This window comes from Setaria viridis, chromosome 7 (assembly GCF_005286985.2).
Source record: "Setaria viridis chromosome 7, Setaria_viridis_v4.0, whole genome shotgun sequence".
NCBI lineage: Eukaryota > Viridiplantae > Streptophyta > Magnoliopsida > Poales > Poaceae > Setaria > Setaria viridis.
The window spans coordinates 27,639,024-27,652,727 of NC_048269.2; the positions used below are offsets into that span (position 1 = coordinate 27,639,024).

General features: G+C 53.0%; 2 protein-coding genes across 2 annotated transcripts; both read right to left on the reverse strand.

Moving 5' to 3' along the window:
- Positions 1 to 1,270: 1,270 nt before the first annotated feature.
- LOC117863287 (uncharacterized) lies at positions 1,271 to 3,268 on the reverse strand. The gene is made up of 2 exons (XM_034746925.2): positions 1,972 to 3,268; positions 1,271 to 1,830 (listed from the first exon to the last, which is right to left on the reverse strand). The coding sequence occupies exons 1-2, from the start codon at positions 2,355 to 2,357 to the stop codon at positions 1,578 to 1,580; spliced, it is 639 nt and encodes a 212-aa protein (XP_034602816.1). The 5' UTR covers positions 2,358 to 3,268; the 3' UTR covers positions 1,271 to 1,577.
- A 2,282-nt stretch (positions 3,269 to 5,550) lies between these two features.
- Positions 5,551 to 6,542, reverse strand: LOC117862801 (FCS-Like Zinc finger 2). The gene is made up of 2 exons (XM_034746323.2): positions 6,214 to 6,542; positions 5,551 to 6,087 (listed from the first exon to the last, which is right to left on the reverse strand). The coding sequence occupies exons 1-2, from the start codon at positions 6,441 to 6,443 to the stop codon at positions 5,928 to 5,930; spliced, it is 390 nt and encodes a 129-aa protein (XP_034602214.1). The 5' UTR covers positions 6,444 to 6,542; the 3' UTR covers positions 5,551 to 5,927.
- Positions 6,543 to 13,704: the final 7,162 nt, after the last annotated feature.

The following is a 13,704-nucleotide window of genomic DNA, read 5'->3' on the forward strand; positions in this document are numbered from 1 at the left end:
AACCGGCCCGGGGTTCACGCTGGGGGGACACACAGGTGGGCACTTGTGACTTGTTTATCTCAACGCTTGGGGCTCGCAAGGATTGACCCGGTTTGAGTTTGAGCACCGAGAGGTCTGCTGCTTCTCTGAAAATCTTTGGATACCTACTGACTCTACTGACGAGACGATCCGAGAAATGTCACTATGTTAGTGTTGGGGTAGATGTTTTCAAAATAAAAAAGTGTTGGGGTAGATCGTCAGAGTTACAGAAAGTTTGTGGTGGTTAAAAAAACTTGCACATCAGAAGGAGAATCAAAGACAGGATCAAGCTAGTAGCGGAGGTGCACTGCCTCACGGGAATATGCTATGCGCATGCTTTTTGGCTGCCGGCGTGCCAGGCAAGATGCCCAGGAAACCAGGCAGGAAAATCTCGCGGAGGATCCATGGCTCTGGATCTTATTCCCCCTCAGTGGCGACGGCATCCCATCTACGGATCTAGTAACCGCTAATGCAGTATTTTAAAAGTGCCTCGCATCAGTTGCTCGAGGCCCCGTGGTCAGCTTTCGATTTCTTTAGAACGCGTCACAGTCATATGCTGCGGCACTTACACGTGTCGTATTCACATCGATGCCGTCAAGATGCGTTTTCAGCCACTGTCATCCTTGAGATGTGTATGTGTATAGTATAGATGGCACGCGAATCCGTTGGTGTGAGCCTTGGAGGCTGCAGCTCCTACAGAAGCTGCGTTGCATCCGTATTTTCTGATGAGCTACAGGCCTCTGTTTCAGATGATGTGTTACGGTGTATGCTCAGCAAAAATTAGTGAATTGAATCAGTGACATGGTACAAGGTACTAACCAGACAGATGCAGAGACTTGTGAGTTCATTTCCTGAACTTTCATGCTGCGGTCGTTGAGATCTTGAGGAACTTCATTTCGAATAATGTTGGGGGTGTAGGATCCCCCACCTACATTATATTCATTGATTGTTGGGTGCATTGGTGAAGGCCCGGCGTACCGAGCACAGATTACAGAAGCGACGAAGGGGATACAACTCGGAACACAAGAGCGCCAGCAGAGTGGAGACCGTAGAAACTGGGATCTTCAGTTGCAGTGCTGCCAGTGTTCTGATCCCCAAAGTTTACAGTTTGTGACTTGCGAGCTAACACTCTTTCGTTCGGTTCGTATTTTTCACTAGGTTCTGTCTCGTATCTTTTACAGTTTTGTGCTGCCGCCTCCTGTGACAGAAGGCTATACATGCAGCGTACATCCAGAGTATGAAGTTACTAGTCTGGTAGAGGAGAAACCGTACCGTACGTATTCCATTCCACGAAAGCAAGAACTACAGCCAAAATCCGAGGCCAAAAGGAGTGGAGGAGACGCCACACGAATCCTCTGATCCAGTGGCCATGGCTCTACAGTTCAGTTCTAGCCTTGGAGGATATACTACGTAGTAGAAGTAGTAGCAAAAAGAAACCGAGCCAATCGCTCGGCCGTGTACTACCAGTGCAACCGATCCCTAAAACCGTCTCGTGATGCTCGCAGAGCTCGCGGAAAACGAATGGCCCCGCGCGACGCGGCGCGGCGCGGTCGTGTTCTTCAGACGCGCAGCGCGGGCGCCCTCGGGAACCCGCCGTCGACCCAGGGGTTGGTGTCCATGCCGGCCTTCCGCGGCTGCGGTTGCTGGTGGTGGTGATGGTGGTGGTGGTGAGGGTGGTGGTGGTGCTGCCTGTGCTCCCTGCTGCGCGAGGACAGCGCGTGCGCCGCCGCGCGCTTCTTCCGCCGGTGCTTCGCCCTGTCCACCTCGATCTGCTGCTGCCTGCACTCCTCGCTGCAGAACGGCGTGTCACCTCTGCGCGGACACAGCCACACGTACGACAACAGCTAAGCCTCCGTGCACCGCGCATCGGCACATGTAAAGCAAAACAAAACAAGAACAAAAAAAAAAAAGGCTGTGGTGCTGAGACGATATCATATGCGTTCGAAGGGCGACCTGTACATGAAGATGTCGCCGGAGAGCGACTTGGCGCAGAGGGAGCACTCCTCGAGGAAGTGGTGGATCTGGACGACGTCCGCCTCGTGGACGTAGAACATGGACGACGGCTTCATGGCACCGCTCCCCTTCATGTCCGCCGGCCTGCGTCGCTGGGGGACGAACGAAGAGGGAGCACCGCCGCGAGAGGGCGAGGCCTGGGCACACGGATCCCAAGGAGCTCGGCTAGCTTGCGGGGACTCCCCGGGGTGGCCCCGCCGCGTACAAATACTGCCCCCCGGCGCGCCTATTTTTAGCACGGTTCGAGCGAAACATGGAGAGGCTGCATGCTCACGGTCGCCGAGAGCCGGAGATATGAATAGCAGAATACAGGTCACAGGTGCCATGGCCAAATTAATCAATGACTCATTGCATCCTTGCTTTTGCCATGGAAATAAAGGAATTGATTGAGGACGTAAAATTTACCTGTTCTTGCGTTGCCAGATTGGCACTGCTCAAACGTGTCATGCAGGCATGCGGTAGTGGAACGACAAGCTGGCCATGTCAATGCCTCTGTTACACGCAGACGAAGAAATTACAGGTCGATTCCACATGTACGATTGTACGAACCCAAATTTCCTACTACCCAGGTCACTGTCTACTGCAACACGAAATGTGAGGACATCTCTGCTCTGAAAAAACATTCTTGTCAGTTGTCACCTCACCGCCCGTCTTTTACCTCTCCAAACGACAAGAGGAAGCGCCACACGCCATTAAAAACCACTGGCGGGACCTCAGCTTGTTCAAACATTTCCACCCCCCAAGAAGTCGACGGCCCACTCCCGTCCAACGCCGGGACATCAACAACCGGCGCCACAGTGACATCCGTGCTCGTCTTCTTCCTGGCATCCCCCAGACCGCGCCCTTTACCGACCCGGGCATGGCATCGCCGTACCGTACGCGAATCCACAGGCTAGCGTCACATGCGCGCATGGACGTGGTGGCCGGTGCGCGGTCCTCGGCGTGTAGGTGGCGGAGGGGGCAAGCGCTGGTGCGCGCCCGGGGACGCCAGAACGGCATGCCGAGGCCGCCACGGCTAGCGCATGGCATGGGCGCGGCGCCGGCACGTGCGGCGCCGGCGTGGGTGCCCCCTGAACCACCGGCACCGGGCGAGATGCCACTCGCGCCGGTGTTCCCTTGCGGCCAAAGGCAGCCGGGCGACGCGATGCGTTCGTGGAGCGTGGAGGGAGCGGAGGCCTGGCTGGGCGCGCCGGGGTGGCATAACGTGGCGGACGGAATCCGAGTCGTTTGTTTAAGGGAAAAGTCTATGCAACCCCTAATCTATTGTAGGTGGATTATTTCAATCCCTCACATACAAAATCAAATATTTAACCCTCTCATTTTTTCAAAACCATTCAAATAACCCCTAGGATGGTTTGCATAGTGGTTTTGACACCATGGCAACTGAGTTCGACCGAGTTGCTGAAGCAGACCTCTGATAGTGGGCCGACCCCACATATGAATGGGAAAATTGTTGACCTGGAGAAAGCGTCATCTACGGCCCCACCTATCATACTTGGTCCCACCAGTCAGTCTGTTCCTTCTTACCTTTCACCCTGCGCGTCACGCCCCGTCCCCGTCGGCCGCAACTCGCTCCACCCCCAACCTCCGTCATCCGCCCTGCGGAGGCCACAGCTCGCCATGCTCCACGCATCCGTCCTGAGTAGCTTGTCGTGTGCCACACTGGCCGCCATGTGCGTTGCCCAAGGAGCTCCACGCTGCGTCACGCCACATTGGAGGAGCACCACCCTCGATCCTTGTTTCGCCCTGTGCGTCACACCCCATCCCGTTGTTCACCATGCCGTTGTTCACCATGTGCCGGTCCACCCTAAGTAGCTCGTCATGTGCCACATCGGCCGCCATGTGTGCCGCTCAAGGAGCTCACAGTCCCGTGCTGCGCTAGAGGAGCGCCGCCCTCAATCCGCGTTGTCATCCTCATCTCGCTTGTTCGCGCATCGGATCCTGCGGCACCGCACCTCTCCTCTGCACCTCAGCCTCCTCATACACGATGCCACAACCATCTTCCTCCTTATCCTCTCTGAGCTACGGCCCGCGACGGAGGCTATTAGGGTGAGTTGGAATTTAGGTGAAGCTTTGTGTAGTCCGTCCAAGAGACACAGATTGAGGCCTTGATGCCTTAATCCCCACGGATAGAGCTTAATTCCATGGCCGACCCCTACCGCTTGGACGAGAGTTGACCGGGAAGAGGATTTGGCAGAGCTTATCGTGCCATCTGTGAGAAGACCCCGCAGATGCACATGCCACATGGAGACTGTGGGAGAGGACGGCATCGATGGTGAGGATGAGGATGAGGGCTTGTCGGGGATGATGCAGTCGGCGCGGACGAGGATGGAGTCGATAAGGGGGACAAGCTCGAGGAAACTATGGGATAATGGGGACCAACAGTCGAGTGTCGCTTTCGCGATGGAGATGATGAGGATGAGCGGCTGCCTGCTTACAGTTGGGACCCAGGTGTCAATATCTCCACATCAGTAACTCAGCCAACTCAGCCCGTCATGGTGGCAAAACCACTCTATAAAACTATTTTTGGGGGTCATTTGAACGGTTTGGTAAAGATGAGGAGGATAAATATCTGGTTTTGTAGATGAGGGGTGATGCAGTTCACGTAGGGTTACAATATACTGGCAAAGGATTCCCGGCGGCACATGGGCGCCAATTCGCGGGCAGCAGACGGTGGTGAGATGGATGAAATCTACGGCCTGGCCGAGGAAGATTTTGTTAAGCACCGGTGCCAACATGCTTTGCGTAGATTAATTTTTGTTCACGGTGAGGGGCGCAGTTGAGCACTTGAGCGTGAGGTCAGGCGCTCTAGAAGCACGGACGGCGCTAGACGTACGGGCGCAACTTCCCCGTTGTCCTTGTACGTAGAAGCTGACATGTGGGCCCGGAACCGGAGGGTCCACATGCTAGGGAGTTGATGAATGTGTTAGAGAAGACGGGGAGAGTTAACATTGCATTTTGGGTATAAAATTCGCCATTGTTGGTGGTAACTAGTGGGGTGACATCAGGCATGTAAGCTTCCAGGAAGCAGGCATCATGGGTGACATGATGCTCGGCTTGCTTTGCGAGTTCTTTAATTACTGCCACCGTGCTCCTTTTCTTCGTGGAGCAACCGTTAGATTCACAAGTTCAAGGCCAATTTTTTCAGCAGGAAGAAACTCAAAGACCAATTTCTCCCTAGATTTGATTCGTTTCCTTTTTTTCATTTGAGAAATCTCCATGGGACCATGGCTTTTCTGCCCAGCTTGCCCCCAACAAAAGCAGTGCCCTTATTAGGTCTGCACTCTTTGTGCGCAGCACAGCATCAAGCGATGGTGACCCATCTGAGTTTTCTGCAGCATGCGACGGGATTCTGTTCGCAAGAACAACTGAACAATTGGCCATTTCAGCTGTCACCTTTAAAAAAGAGCTACGAAACTTTTTTTTTTTCACACCAAATCATATGATCCTGTTCAACTGTAAAACATCCAAGCGAAAGATCACTAATTCAGCGGAAGGAAAAGTAGAAGACATCTGAACTGATGAGAAATCCGAGAGAGCTTCTTGTGCCTCTCGCTTGTTTCATATCAACAGGTTACACGGCAAACCCACACACGACCCCGCGCCCACACTTTTTGTTCAGCTCAACTGTGCAGAGGAACAGAACGCCTACTAATTCACGCTCAAATCAACCCCTCCACCTCCATCTTTCAGAGATCAAAAGGAGGAGCTGTTCGATTTCATGAACAAAGACGCAGCCGGTTCGTCTCTCTCTCTCTCTCTCTCTCTCTCTCTCTCTCTCTGCCCGTCGAGCTGGTGATCCGAGCGTGATTCCACACTCATCGTGCTCTCCGATAGCTCGGTTCTTGAAGTACAGCTAAATCCTAGTACGTTTTCTGGTGCTCAAAATTGTTTCATCACCACGCCCAGATGGGTATCCTCTGGGGGCTCTGCTTCTGCTGCTGCCGCTGCAGTTGCTGCTCGGCCCTCCCCGTCTGCTTCGACCGCTGCTCCCTCGCCTCGTCGATATCGATCTGCTCCTGCCGGCACTCCTCGCTGCAGAACGGCATGTCACCTCTGCAATAGGAGAAGAACCACACCACCGTCAGCAAAAGATTCATCCCGATCCCTCTATAGAGATCTCTTGCAGAAGAGAGAAGGAGCGATCTCAAGCGATCAGGCCGGCACGGCGCCGCTGCTTACCTGTACATGAAGATGTCTCTGTTTCCGGAGAGCAGCTTGCGGCAGCGGAAGCAGATGTCGAGGTAGTGGTGGTGGCCGTGGAGCTCGTCGGCGTCGTCGCAGGGGTCGCAGAACATGCGCCCAGGGCGCCTCGGCGAGGCCGCCGGCTTCAGCGGGGTGCCGGGGTGGCCGGAGAAGCCAGCCTCGAGGTCGCCGTGGGCGTCCACGGAGACGGGGTTGTAGTGCGCCATTTCCTTTGGCTCTGGTTCTGTTTTCCTCGGCGAATTGGTGCTCTGCTTTCTCTTTTCCGGTTGGGAGAGGGGGAAGGGAGCGATGGAGTGCGGGGAAGACGAGACAGAGGGGCTTTATATTTTGGAGGGAGATGCGGAGGGGAGCGTGGCACTTCTCATTTTGGCCCTCTATTTCTTTTTGAAATTCAGAAAGTCACCCTTCACTTCTTTTAGCCCAAGTGGAATGCATGTATTTGCATTGGTTGGTTCAGCACCATTTTATTTCCTTATGCAAAAATACAAATTTATCTCTGTAAGTTTGTGCTCGTTGTAGATGGTGAAATCGACGACATATTCCAATTTGGACTTTACCGTCTCGGTGTGAGTTAACTATGTTCCCATTCTTCATTATGATATCTTTACTGGTTTACGTGGATTTTATCTGAGTTGCTTGAGCACACAACTCTATTGGGTGGCATGTAACTCATGTTAACTGCTATAAGTAAACTAGTAGCGTGTCAAATTTTATAAAATGCCTAAGCATACATAGCACTCACAGAATCTTCACGCACAAAGCGACACACACAGTAAAGAGCCACTTGGAACAAAAATACTCCACCTAAAACAAAGGGGCCTATAACCTTGGGTTTCTTACACGGAAATGCTCCTTGTACAAGTAAGGAGTGTAGTACTTTATACAAAAGATATACTACTCCTAGATTCTCGTCACGATTTCTGAATACACTTGACACCCACACACGCACACGAATTCTTTGCTCGAATGATTCCACCTCGCGGGAAATGATTTGGCACGCATAGCAGAGCGCTGCTCTCTTTCTCTAGAAGAAGGTGGGGTTAAGCAAATGACCAAGTTGCACAGCCCACCCGCAAAGGCTGGCCCTGCCCTGGCCGCTGGCCTCCTCCAGCCTCCCTGGTCCTGGATCCTGATGTGAATCAAGGTGCCCTGGCAAGCGAAACCGGGGCGTCGCATGGCGTGGTGGGGCTTGCACCGGCACTGTTCCAACGAGCGATCTCGTGGCCTCAGGGGTCCAAACCAACCCACTTGACAATTTGATTTCTTCCGCTTTTCCGCTCACCGGCGGCCCGGTTGGTTTGGCGATTTCGATTCAGCGCACGTCACATCCGATTTGATTGATGGATCGAACAATCCCGACTCGGTGTGCTCCCGCACGCCACTCGCTCTCATCGGTGGTTGCCTCCTGCTCTCCTGGTGTCTAGCTGCTTGATTTGACGCCGATCCTACAAGGCTTCAAGGCTGCGATCCAAATTGCAATCAGAGCTTAATTTACTCGAAAGAAACCGGCCAATTGCATGGAGAGGACCTCCCCGCTTCGTTTCTCCTCTGTCCTGTCGTGTCGTATGATGCTGTGTGGCGTGTGGGCGGCGTGTCGCTGATTGGCCACTTTTTTAGGCGTGCCATGCAACTAGCGCGATAAAGCTACCGGTGCATGATTGCACGGGCGAATATCGGATCGAGTGTTGCGGGGGATGGGTGCTCCACAACAACTGGTGATCCAATCCAGTGGGTTGATCGAGTTGCTTGTTACCTGAAATCTATGAACTTGATGGAGAGAGGAGATTCGTCTGTTTCTAGCCTAGTCTTTAAGAAGAGCTACTTGCAGGCCAGAATGGAGTGTAAGATGGCGCAGCAGATTCGTCCATAAACTAAGATGATGTTTAGGATCCAATTGGGAGACGGTTCAGTTACACAGGGAGACTAGCTTGCCAAGAGAATTTGATTTGGGAGAATACGCTTCTCTCCTAGTATACTGCCGGCAAAACAAAAAAAAAAAACCTTTCACATTAAACTTTTCGACATGATTATGTTTAAACTGACCGGTGATTGTTCGTTCTAAGGATTCCAAGATGCAACATTTGACGTTAGAGTTGTGATTTATGGCTGAACAATGATTGTAGTATGCCACGCTAACTTGTGTGCAATCTAACTTATCCCATCGCAGCATCGCTTCATCTCTGTCCTCGATGGCAGATTGCATAAAGTTCAGTGAAAATCAACGATACTTCCCCATCACATGTTGCGGCCTGTTGGAGCCGTAACCCAAGTCAAACATTTGAAGTTTCACCCTTAATTGTTTAATCTCTTTTCTAAGCTGCATTACCATTTGTTCCTCTGAGCAGGACACCCCCCTGGCTGCAAGCTTGCAGATTGGGTCAGCGTGGTACTTGACGACTTGAGCCTATTCGCTTCAGCTTATTCAGCCGGCTTATCAGCCACCAAACAGTGTTTTCCTCTCACAACAAATCAGCCGTTTCGGCTTTTCAGCCGGCTTATAAGTTGAAGCGAACAGGCCCTTCAGCAATTGTTGGCTCCCTTGTATCACAGTTACCCTTTACCATCTGTTTTCTCTATATAATTATTGGTTGGATTGCTTGTTTAGACGAGTTAGCTTGGAGTGTTACTGTTAGAGTATATTTGGTAGTGGTAGATATATGTATCGTAGATTGGCATATGTATCCGGGGGAGTCTTGGCCCCCAAGTCTTGACGCAGTATATACCGGCCGAGAGGCTCAATGCAATACAATCAATCAATCTATTATACCCGATTATATTCCTTCCTACATGGTATCACGAGTTTAGGGTTTTAGATCCTAGGCCAAACCTTCCGCTTCCGCTCGTCCTCTCTGCCTCCCGCGCGCCGCTGGCTGTCCTTCACGGCGCGCATCCAGCGTGCCTCCGGAGAGGAGGTTGCCCATGACATCCGTCAGGGGCAGCGCCTTCCGTCTCCGCGGCGGATCCAGTTAATCCGCCGCCCTCCATTGCAAGCAAGATCAGATCGTGAAGAAACTCACCCGGGTGTCGTCCTCCCTCCTCGTCTCCGCCACCCTCGGCCCCGCGCCTCTGCTCCTCGCGCCACCGCCCTCGGCCGCGCGCCTCTGCTCCTCGCGCCGCCGACCTCGGCCACAGGCCTCTGCTGCTCCCGCCGCCGCCCTCGGCCGTGGGCCTCTGCTCCTCGCGCCTCGGACCTCGGCCCCGCGCCTCTGATCCGCGCGCCTTCTGCTCCACGCGCCTCCGACCTCGGCGACGCGCCTCTGCTCCGCGCACCTTCTACTCCTCGCGTCGCGCCCTCGGCCATGCGCCGCTGCTCCTCGAGCCACTGCCCTTGGCCGCGCATCCCTTGCGCTGCAAGTTCCCTTGCGCCGCGCTTATCACCACCTCGCACCGCCATCCCTTGGCGCGCGATTTTCGTGCGCCGCTCCGTCTTTTCTGCCTACGTACCCCTGGAGGTTCTACACGAGATGCTCTTGCTGTGTCTTCTTCTTTAGCCCGATCAGATATCGGGATTGCGTTGCCCACCGCCCGTCGACCTCTCGCCTCTACTTCGACATCGGCGTCGACTTCACCAGCTCCTGCCTCGTCTCCGACTGTGTGGCTTGGCGAGATGGACGACGCCCTCAGGGACGCCCGTGTGCACCGCCCTCCTCACTGCTTCATCAGCATGTCGATCTTCGCCGGCTCGTCGTCGCCTCCGCCGACTTCGCCCATCGTCGTACTGCCTCGCGCATACTCGGTCTGAGCAGCCGATGTGCGTGATTCACCCGGCTCCCGTGACGTTCGTCCTCGTATTACGCACCTCTTCCCCTAGTATGCAGGGCTGCAACAGCGCCATCTGTGGTCTCCTTCGCCGTTGCGTCCTCACCGCCACCGACCACATCAATGACCTCGTCGTCACTACAAGTCGTCCAGTATTGACAACACTGGTGTGTGCCATCATCCCCGACAGCGCGGGCGAGCGCCCCGACCGCCCCGGTGCGCCCTGACCGCACCGACGAGCGCCCGACCGACCCCGACCGCACCGATGCCCGCCCCGACCGCGCCGGGGAGCGCTCCGCTCGGTCGGGCGAATGCCCTGACCACTTCTGCGAACGCCTCGACCGCACCGGCGAGCACTCCGATCGGTTGGGCGAGCACCTCGACCGCCCCGGCGAACGCTACGATCGGTTGGACAAGCGCCCCGACCGCACCGGCGAACGTTCCGACCGATCGGGCGAGCGCCCACGGTTCTCCCCCCGTGCTCGCGGTGCCCGCGCCCTCCTTGTCACCACCTCCTGCTCCTCCACACCCTATCACTCGGTCTGTGACTGGGGACATCCAGCGGTGCTCTAGGTGACGCCAACTCTGTTGTCTACATCGGCCTGGCTGCATCGACTTCAGCATCGACCCCCCTCTCCCTCTCTAATTGCCTCGACGTGTCACCGTCTTCGTCTTTGGTGTCCTCTTGCATGCGTCACCATCCTCTCGGCGCCTCCTCATGCGCCCGCGGCTTCATGTGCGCCTCCCTCGTCCTCGACAACTTCGCCTGCTATGTCGACCACGGCTACTCTACGCACAGCATCCTCGACCACGGCTACTCATCCTCCTGCTCGGCTACCTCGACATCAGCACAAAGGGCTATCATCTGCATGAGTTATTCGCCGGTTTTCTCTCCAGTCGCAGCATTCGCACCGCACCGACGTTATCAATGCGGGGAGACGTCAGTCTGTCAACTTTTTGCCTTCGGCTTCTTCTCCAGTCTCACCGTCTATGGTGCTCCCGTTGTGACTGTGGGGGGATGTTAGAGTATATTTGGTGGTTGTAGATATGTGTATCGTAAACTGTCATATGTATCCGGGGGAGCCTTGCCCCCCAAGTCTTGTACTCAATATATACTGGTCGAGAGGCTCAATGCAATACAATCAATCAATCTATTATATACAATTCTATTCCTTCCTACGGTTACAATTGAAGGACTAGTGTAAAAATACAGGATAATTGAGGACAGATACAAATACAGATGTTAATGGCCCTTTCTGCAAAATAGCAATTTTTTTTTTAAGAAGAAGAGGTCTCTGTTGATTGCTTATACATCATATATACGGTATGGCACTGTCAAGGTCGCTTTCTTTGACACCCAATACATTGGATGGAACCTGTCATGACAAAAAAGAATCCTTCGCCACCAAGCTCTTATGAAGGCAACATTTCTTATACTTATTTCCTTTTCTTTTTTAAAAAAACAAACGACTGATCAGGGCAATTCAAGTCATCAACCACCTTAAATAAGTGGGAGTAGGTTCCATGTTAATGATGCCAATAATTGAGTATTCTTTTATCAGTTTTGCCTAGTCAATTTTCTTTGCTCACTTCACTCGCTCCTCCATAAACAAAAAACGGCACCTCTTAAATCTGAACTAGTACAGGATCTGTCCGGCCCCAGGCTTTGTTTATACAGACGAACGAAAGAAACATTTGATTACCAGCCGGTGGTTTCATCGAACGGGCCTGATGGATACGTGTTTTGTTCCGGCCCGGGCGCGTCGCTTTCTGCTGCAAATGAAACCGGTGGCCGGTGGCCGGAGGGCCAGCGCACGCAGTATCGTGCGACGGAGTCGCCGTCGCCATCACTGGGGGCAGTGACACTCCTCTTCCTCTCCCGTCCCCGCTGTTGCTTTGTGTTTCGCTGATTTCTTGTGCCTTGCCTTTTCGACGTGGATGCTATCGTCACCCTGCAAATCGCGAGATTCACCACAGGGAACCTAGGGAAAAAAAGGGCGGCCCCTGATGAGCCAAATGCAGCATGCCGACATGCCGCCATGGAGCTGTGTGTGCTGGGCCCCGCCTGTTCTTGGACGGCCGTAAATTTTGGCACGGGAACCCCGTGCTCCTGAGTCCTGATGATAAAAAAATGTTCAAGACATAGTAAGCATCGTTAACCAGCTAGTTTGACGAATGGTTATTTCTGACAGTATCTTTCTTCAGAACAGGCAGCTTTCAGCATGTGTGTTACTACTTTGTAAGCTCTCGAGTCAAATTGAACTGCACATACTAGGCAGGAAAATGTTGCAGGTGGCAATGGAAGGGAAAGGAGTGTGATGGGCGAATTCATTTTCAATGGAGAAGATCAAAGATGATTGAACCAAACTGCTCCCCGACCCCCCCGGTCAAAGAAAGCGTCCTGTTGTGACTATATCACTATACAAGTGGTCAGTACATGTGGTCACGCTGCTTGACTTAGCACGGTCAGATGACTGAATTCAGTCCCCTGTTTACTGAACAGAAAATTCGCATGGCCATTTACTAGATTCCTGCAAGAGAAAACTAGATGGGGGTACAATAATGCAGGCTTGGCTGAGTCACGGGTGACCAAGAAAGATTCTTAATTTGTGTAGAGAACAACATTCATATATATTCTCAGAGAAATGAGAAAAGAAACCCACAAGAACCTTTCGTACGACAAAGCAGTCACCGAATTATTCTGAAGCAACGTCATTATCTTGGCGCCAGAATATTGCCCTGATTGATTTTTGTCTCCTATCAGAAACATGTAAACAAAACACCTAACGGAATCACAGCATGGCCGATGAAGGTCCCTGGAGGAAAAACAAATGGGAACACTCAGAAACCGAGCCATCCTAAATTTTTCTAACGGCTAACAGGAGGCAAAATAAAATTCCGTTCGTCTCGATGTTTCCTTTGACAACTGACAGGAACTATCGAGATTAAAATTCTACCACCAGAAACCGTGGATTCAGCGCCTCAACTACCAAACAAGAAGATGCAGAAATGATTTCTCTTTCAGTAGCTGTCAGAGTAGCTCCCAAGCAAGCTTTAACAAAACAGAGAGTATTTCCTGGCATTGACAAACTAATCATTCCCACCCCAGTTAATACTGCAGCCCCGTCTCCGTGAGTCCGTGGGCCGGCCGGGCGGACGAGACGATGAGAAGATGGATCCTCAAACTGAACGAGAACTAGTGGGGCCCATGCGTTGCATGGGCTTGACTTTTCGCCGCATGATTAACCAGCAAGAACCAAACACGACCCAGCTGTTTGTTCCCTAAGCACATTCCCAACAGCTCCTAAACAGCAGCTCATAGGGACAGTACTCACTCGTAGCTGACGCATACACGTGCACAGGGACGCTGGATCTCAAGTTCCTTCAACCGTCACACGTGTACTCGAGCTGGCGGCTTAAACAACCCCAATAATCAAACTCTCAGTATCATTACCATCCATGCTTTCCTTGCACACCAATTAACCCCCCCTTTTAAAAATCGAACTGCTAGCCGAGATGGGAATCAAGCATGAGCACGGCTTGCTGCTCTTTTTACCAGCAAAACAAAAGAGGAGTGTATACAATGCGGCAAGGCCGTGGAGCCATGTGCTCGCATCTTCACCACCATTAGGCAGGCTCTGCTTTGGGTTAAACTAACGCAAAGCTTGATCGACCATCATGGCCGGGGCGCCGCGGGGGCTTTCTGCC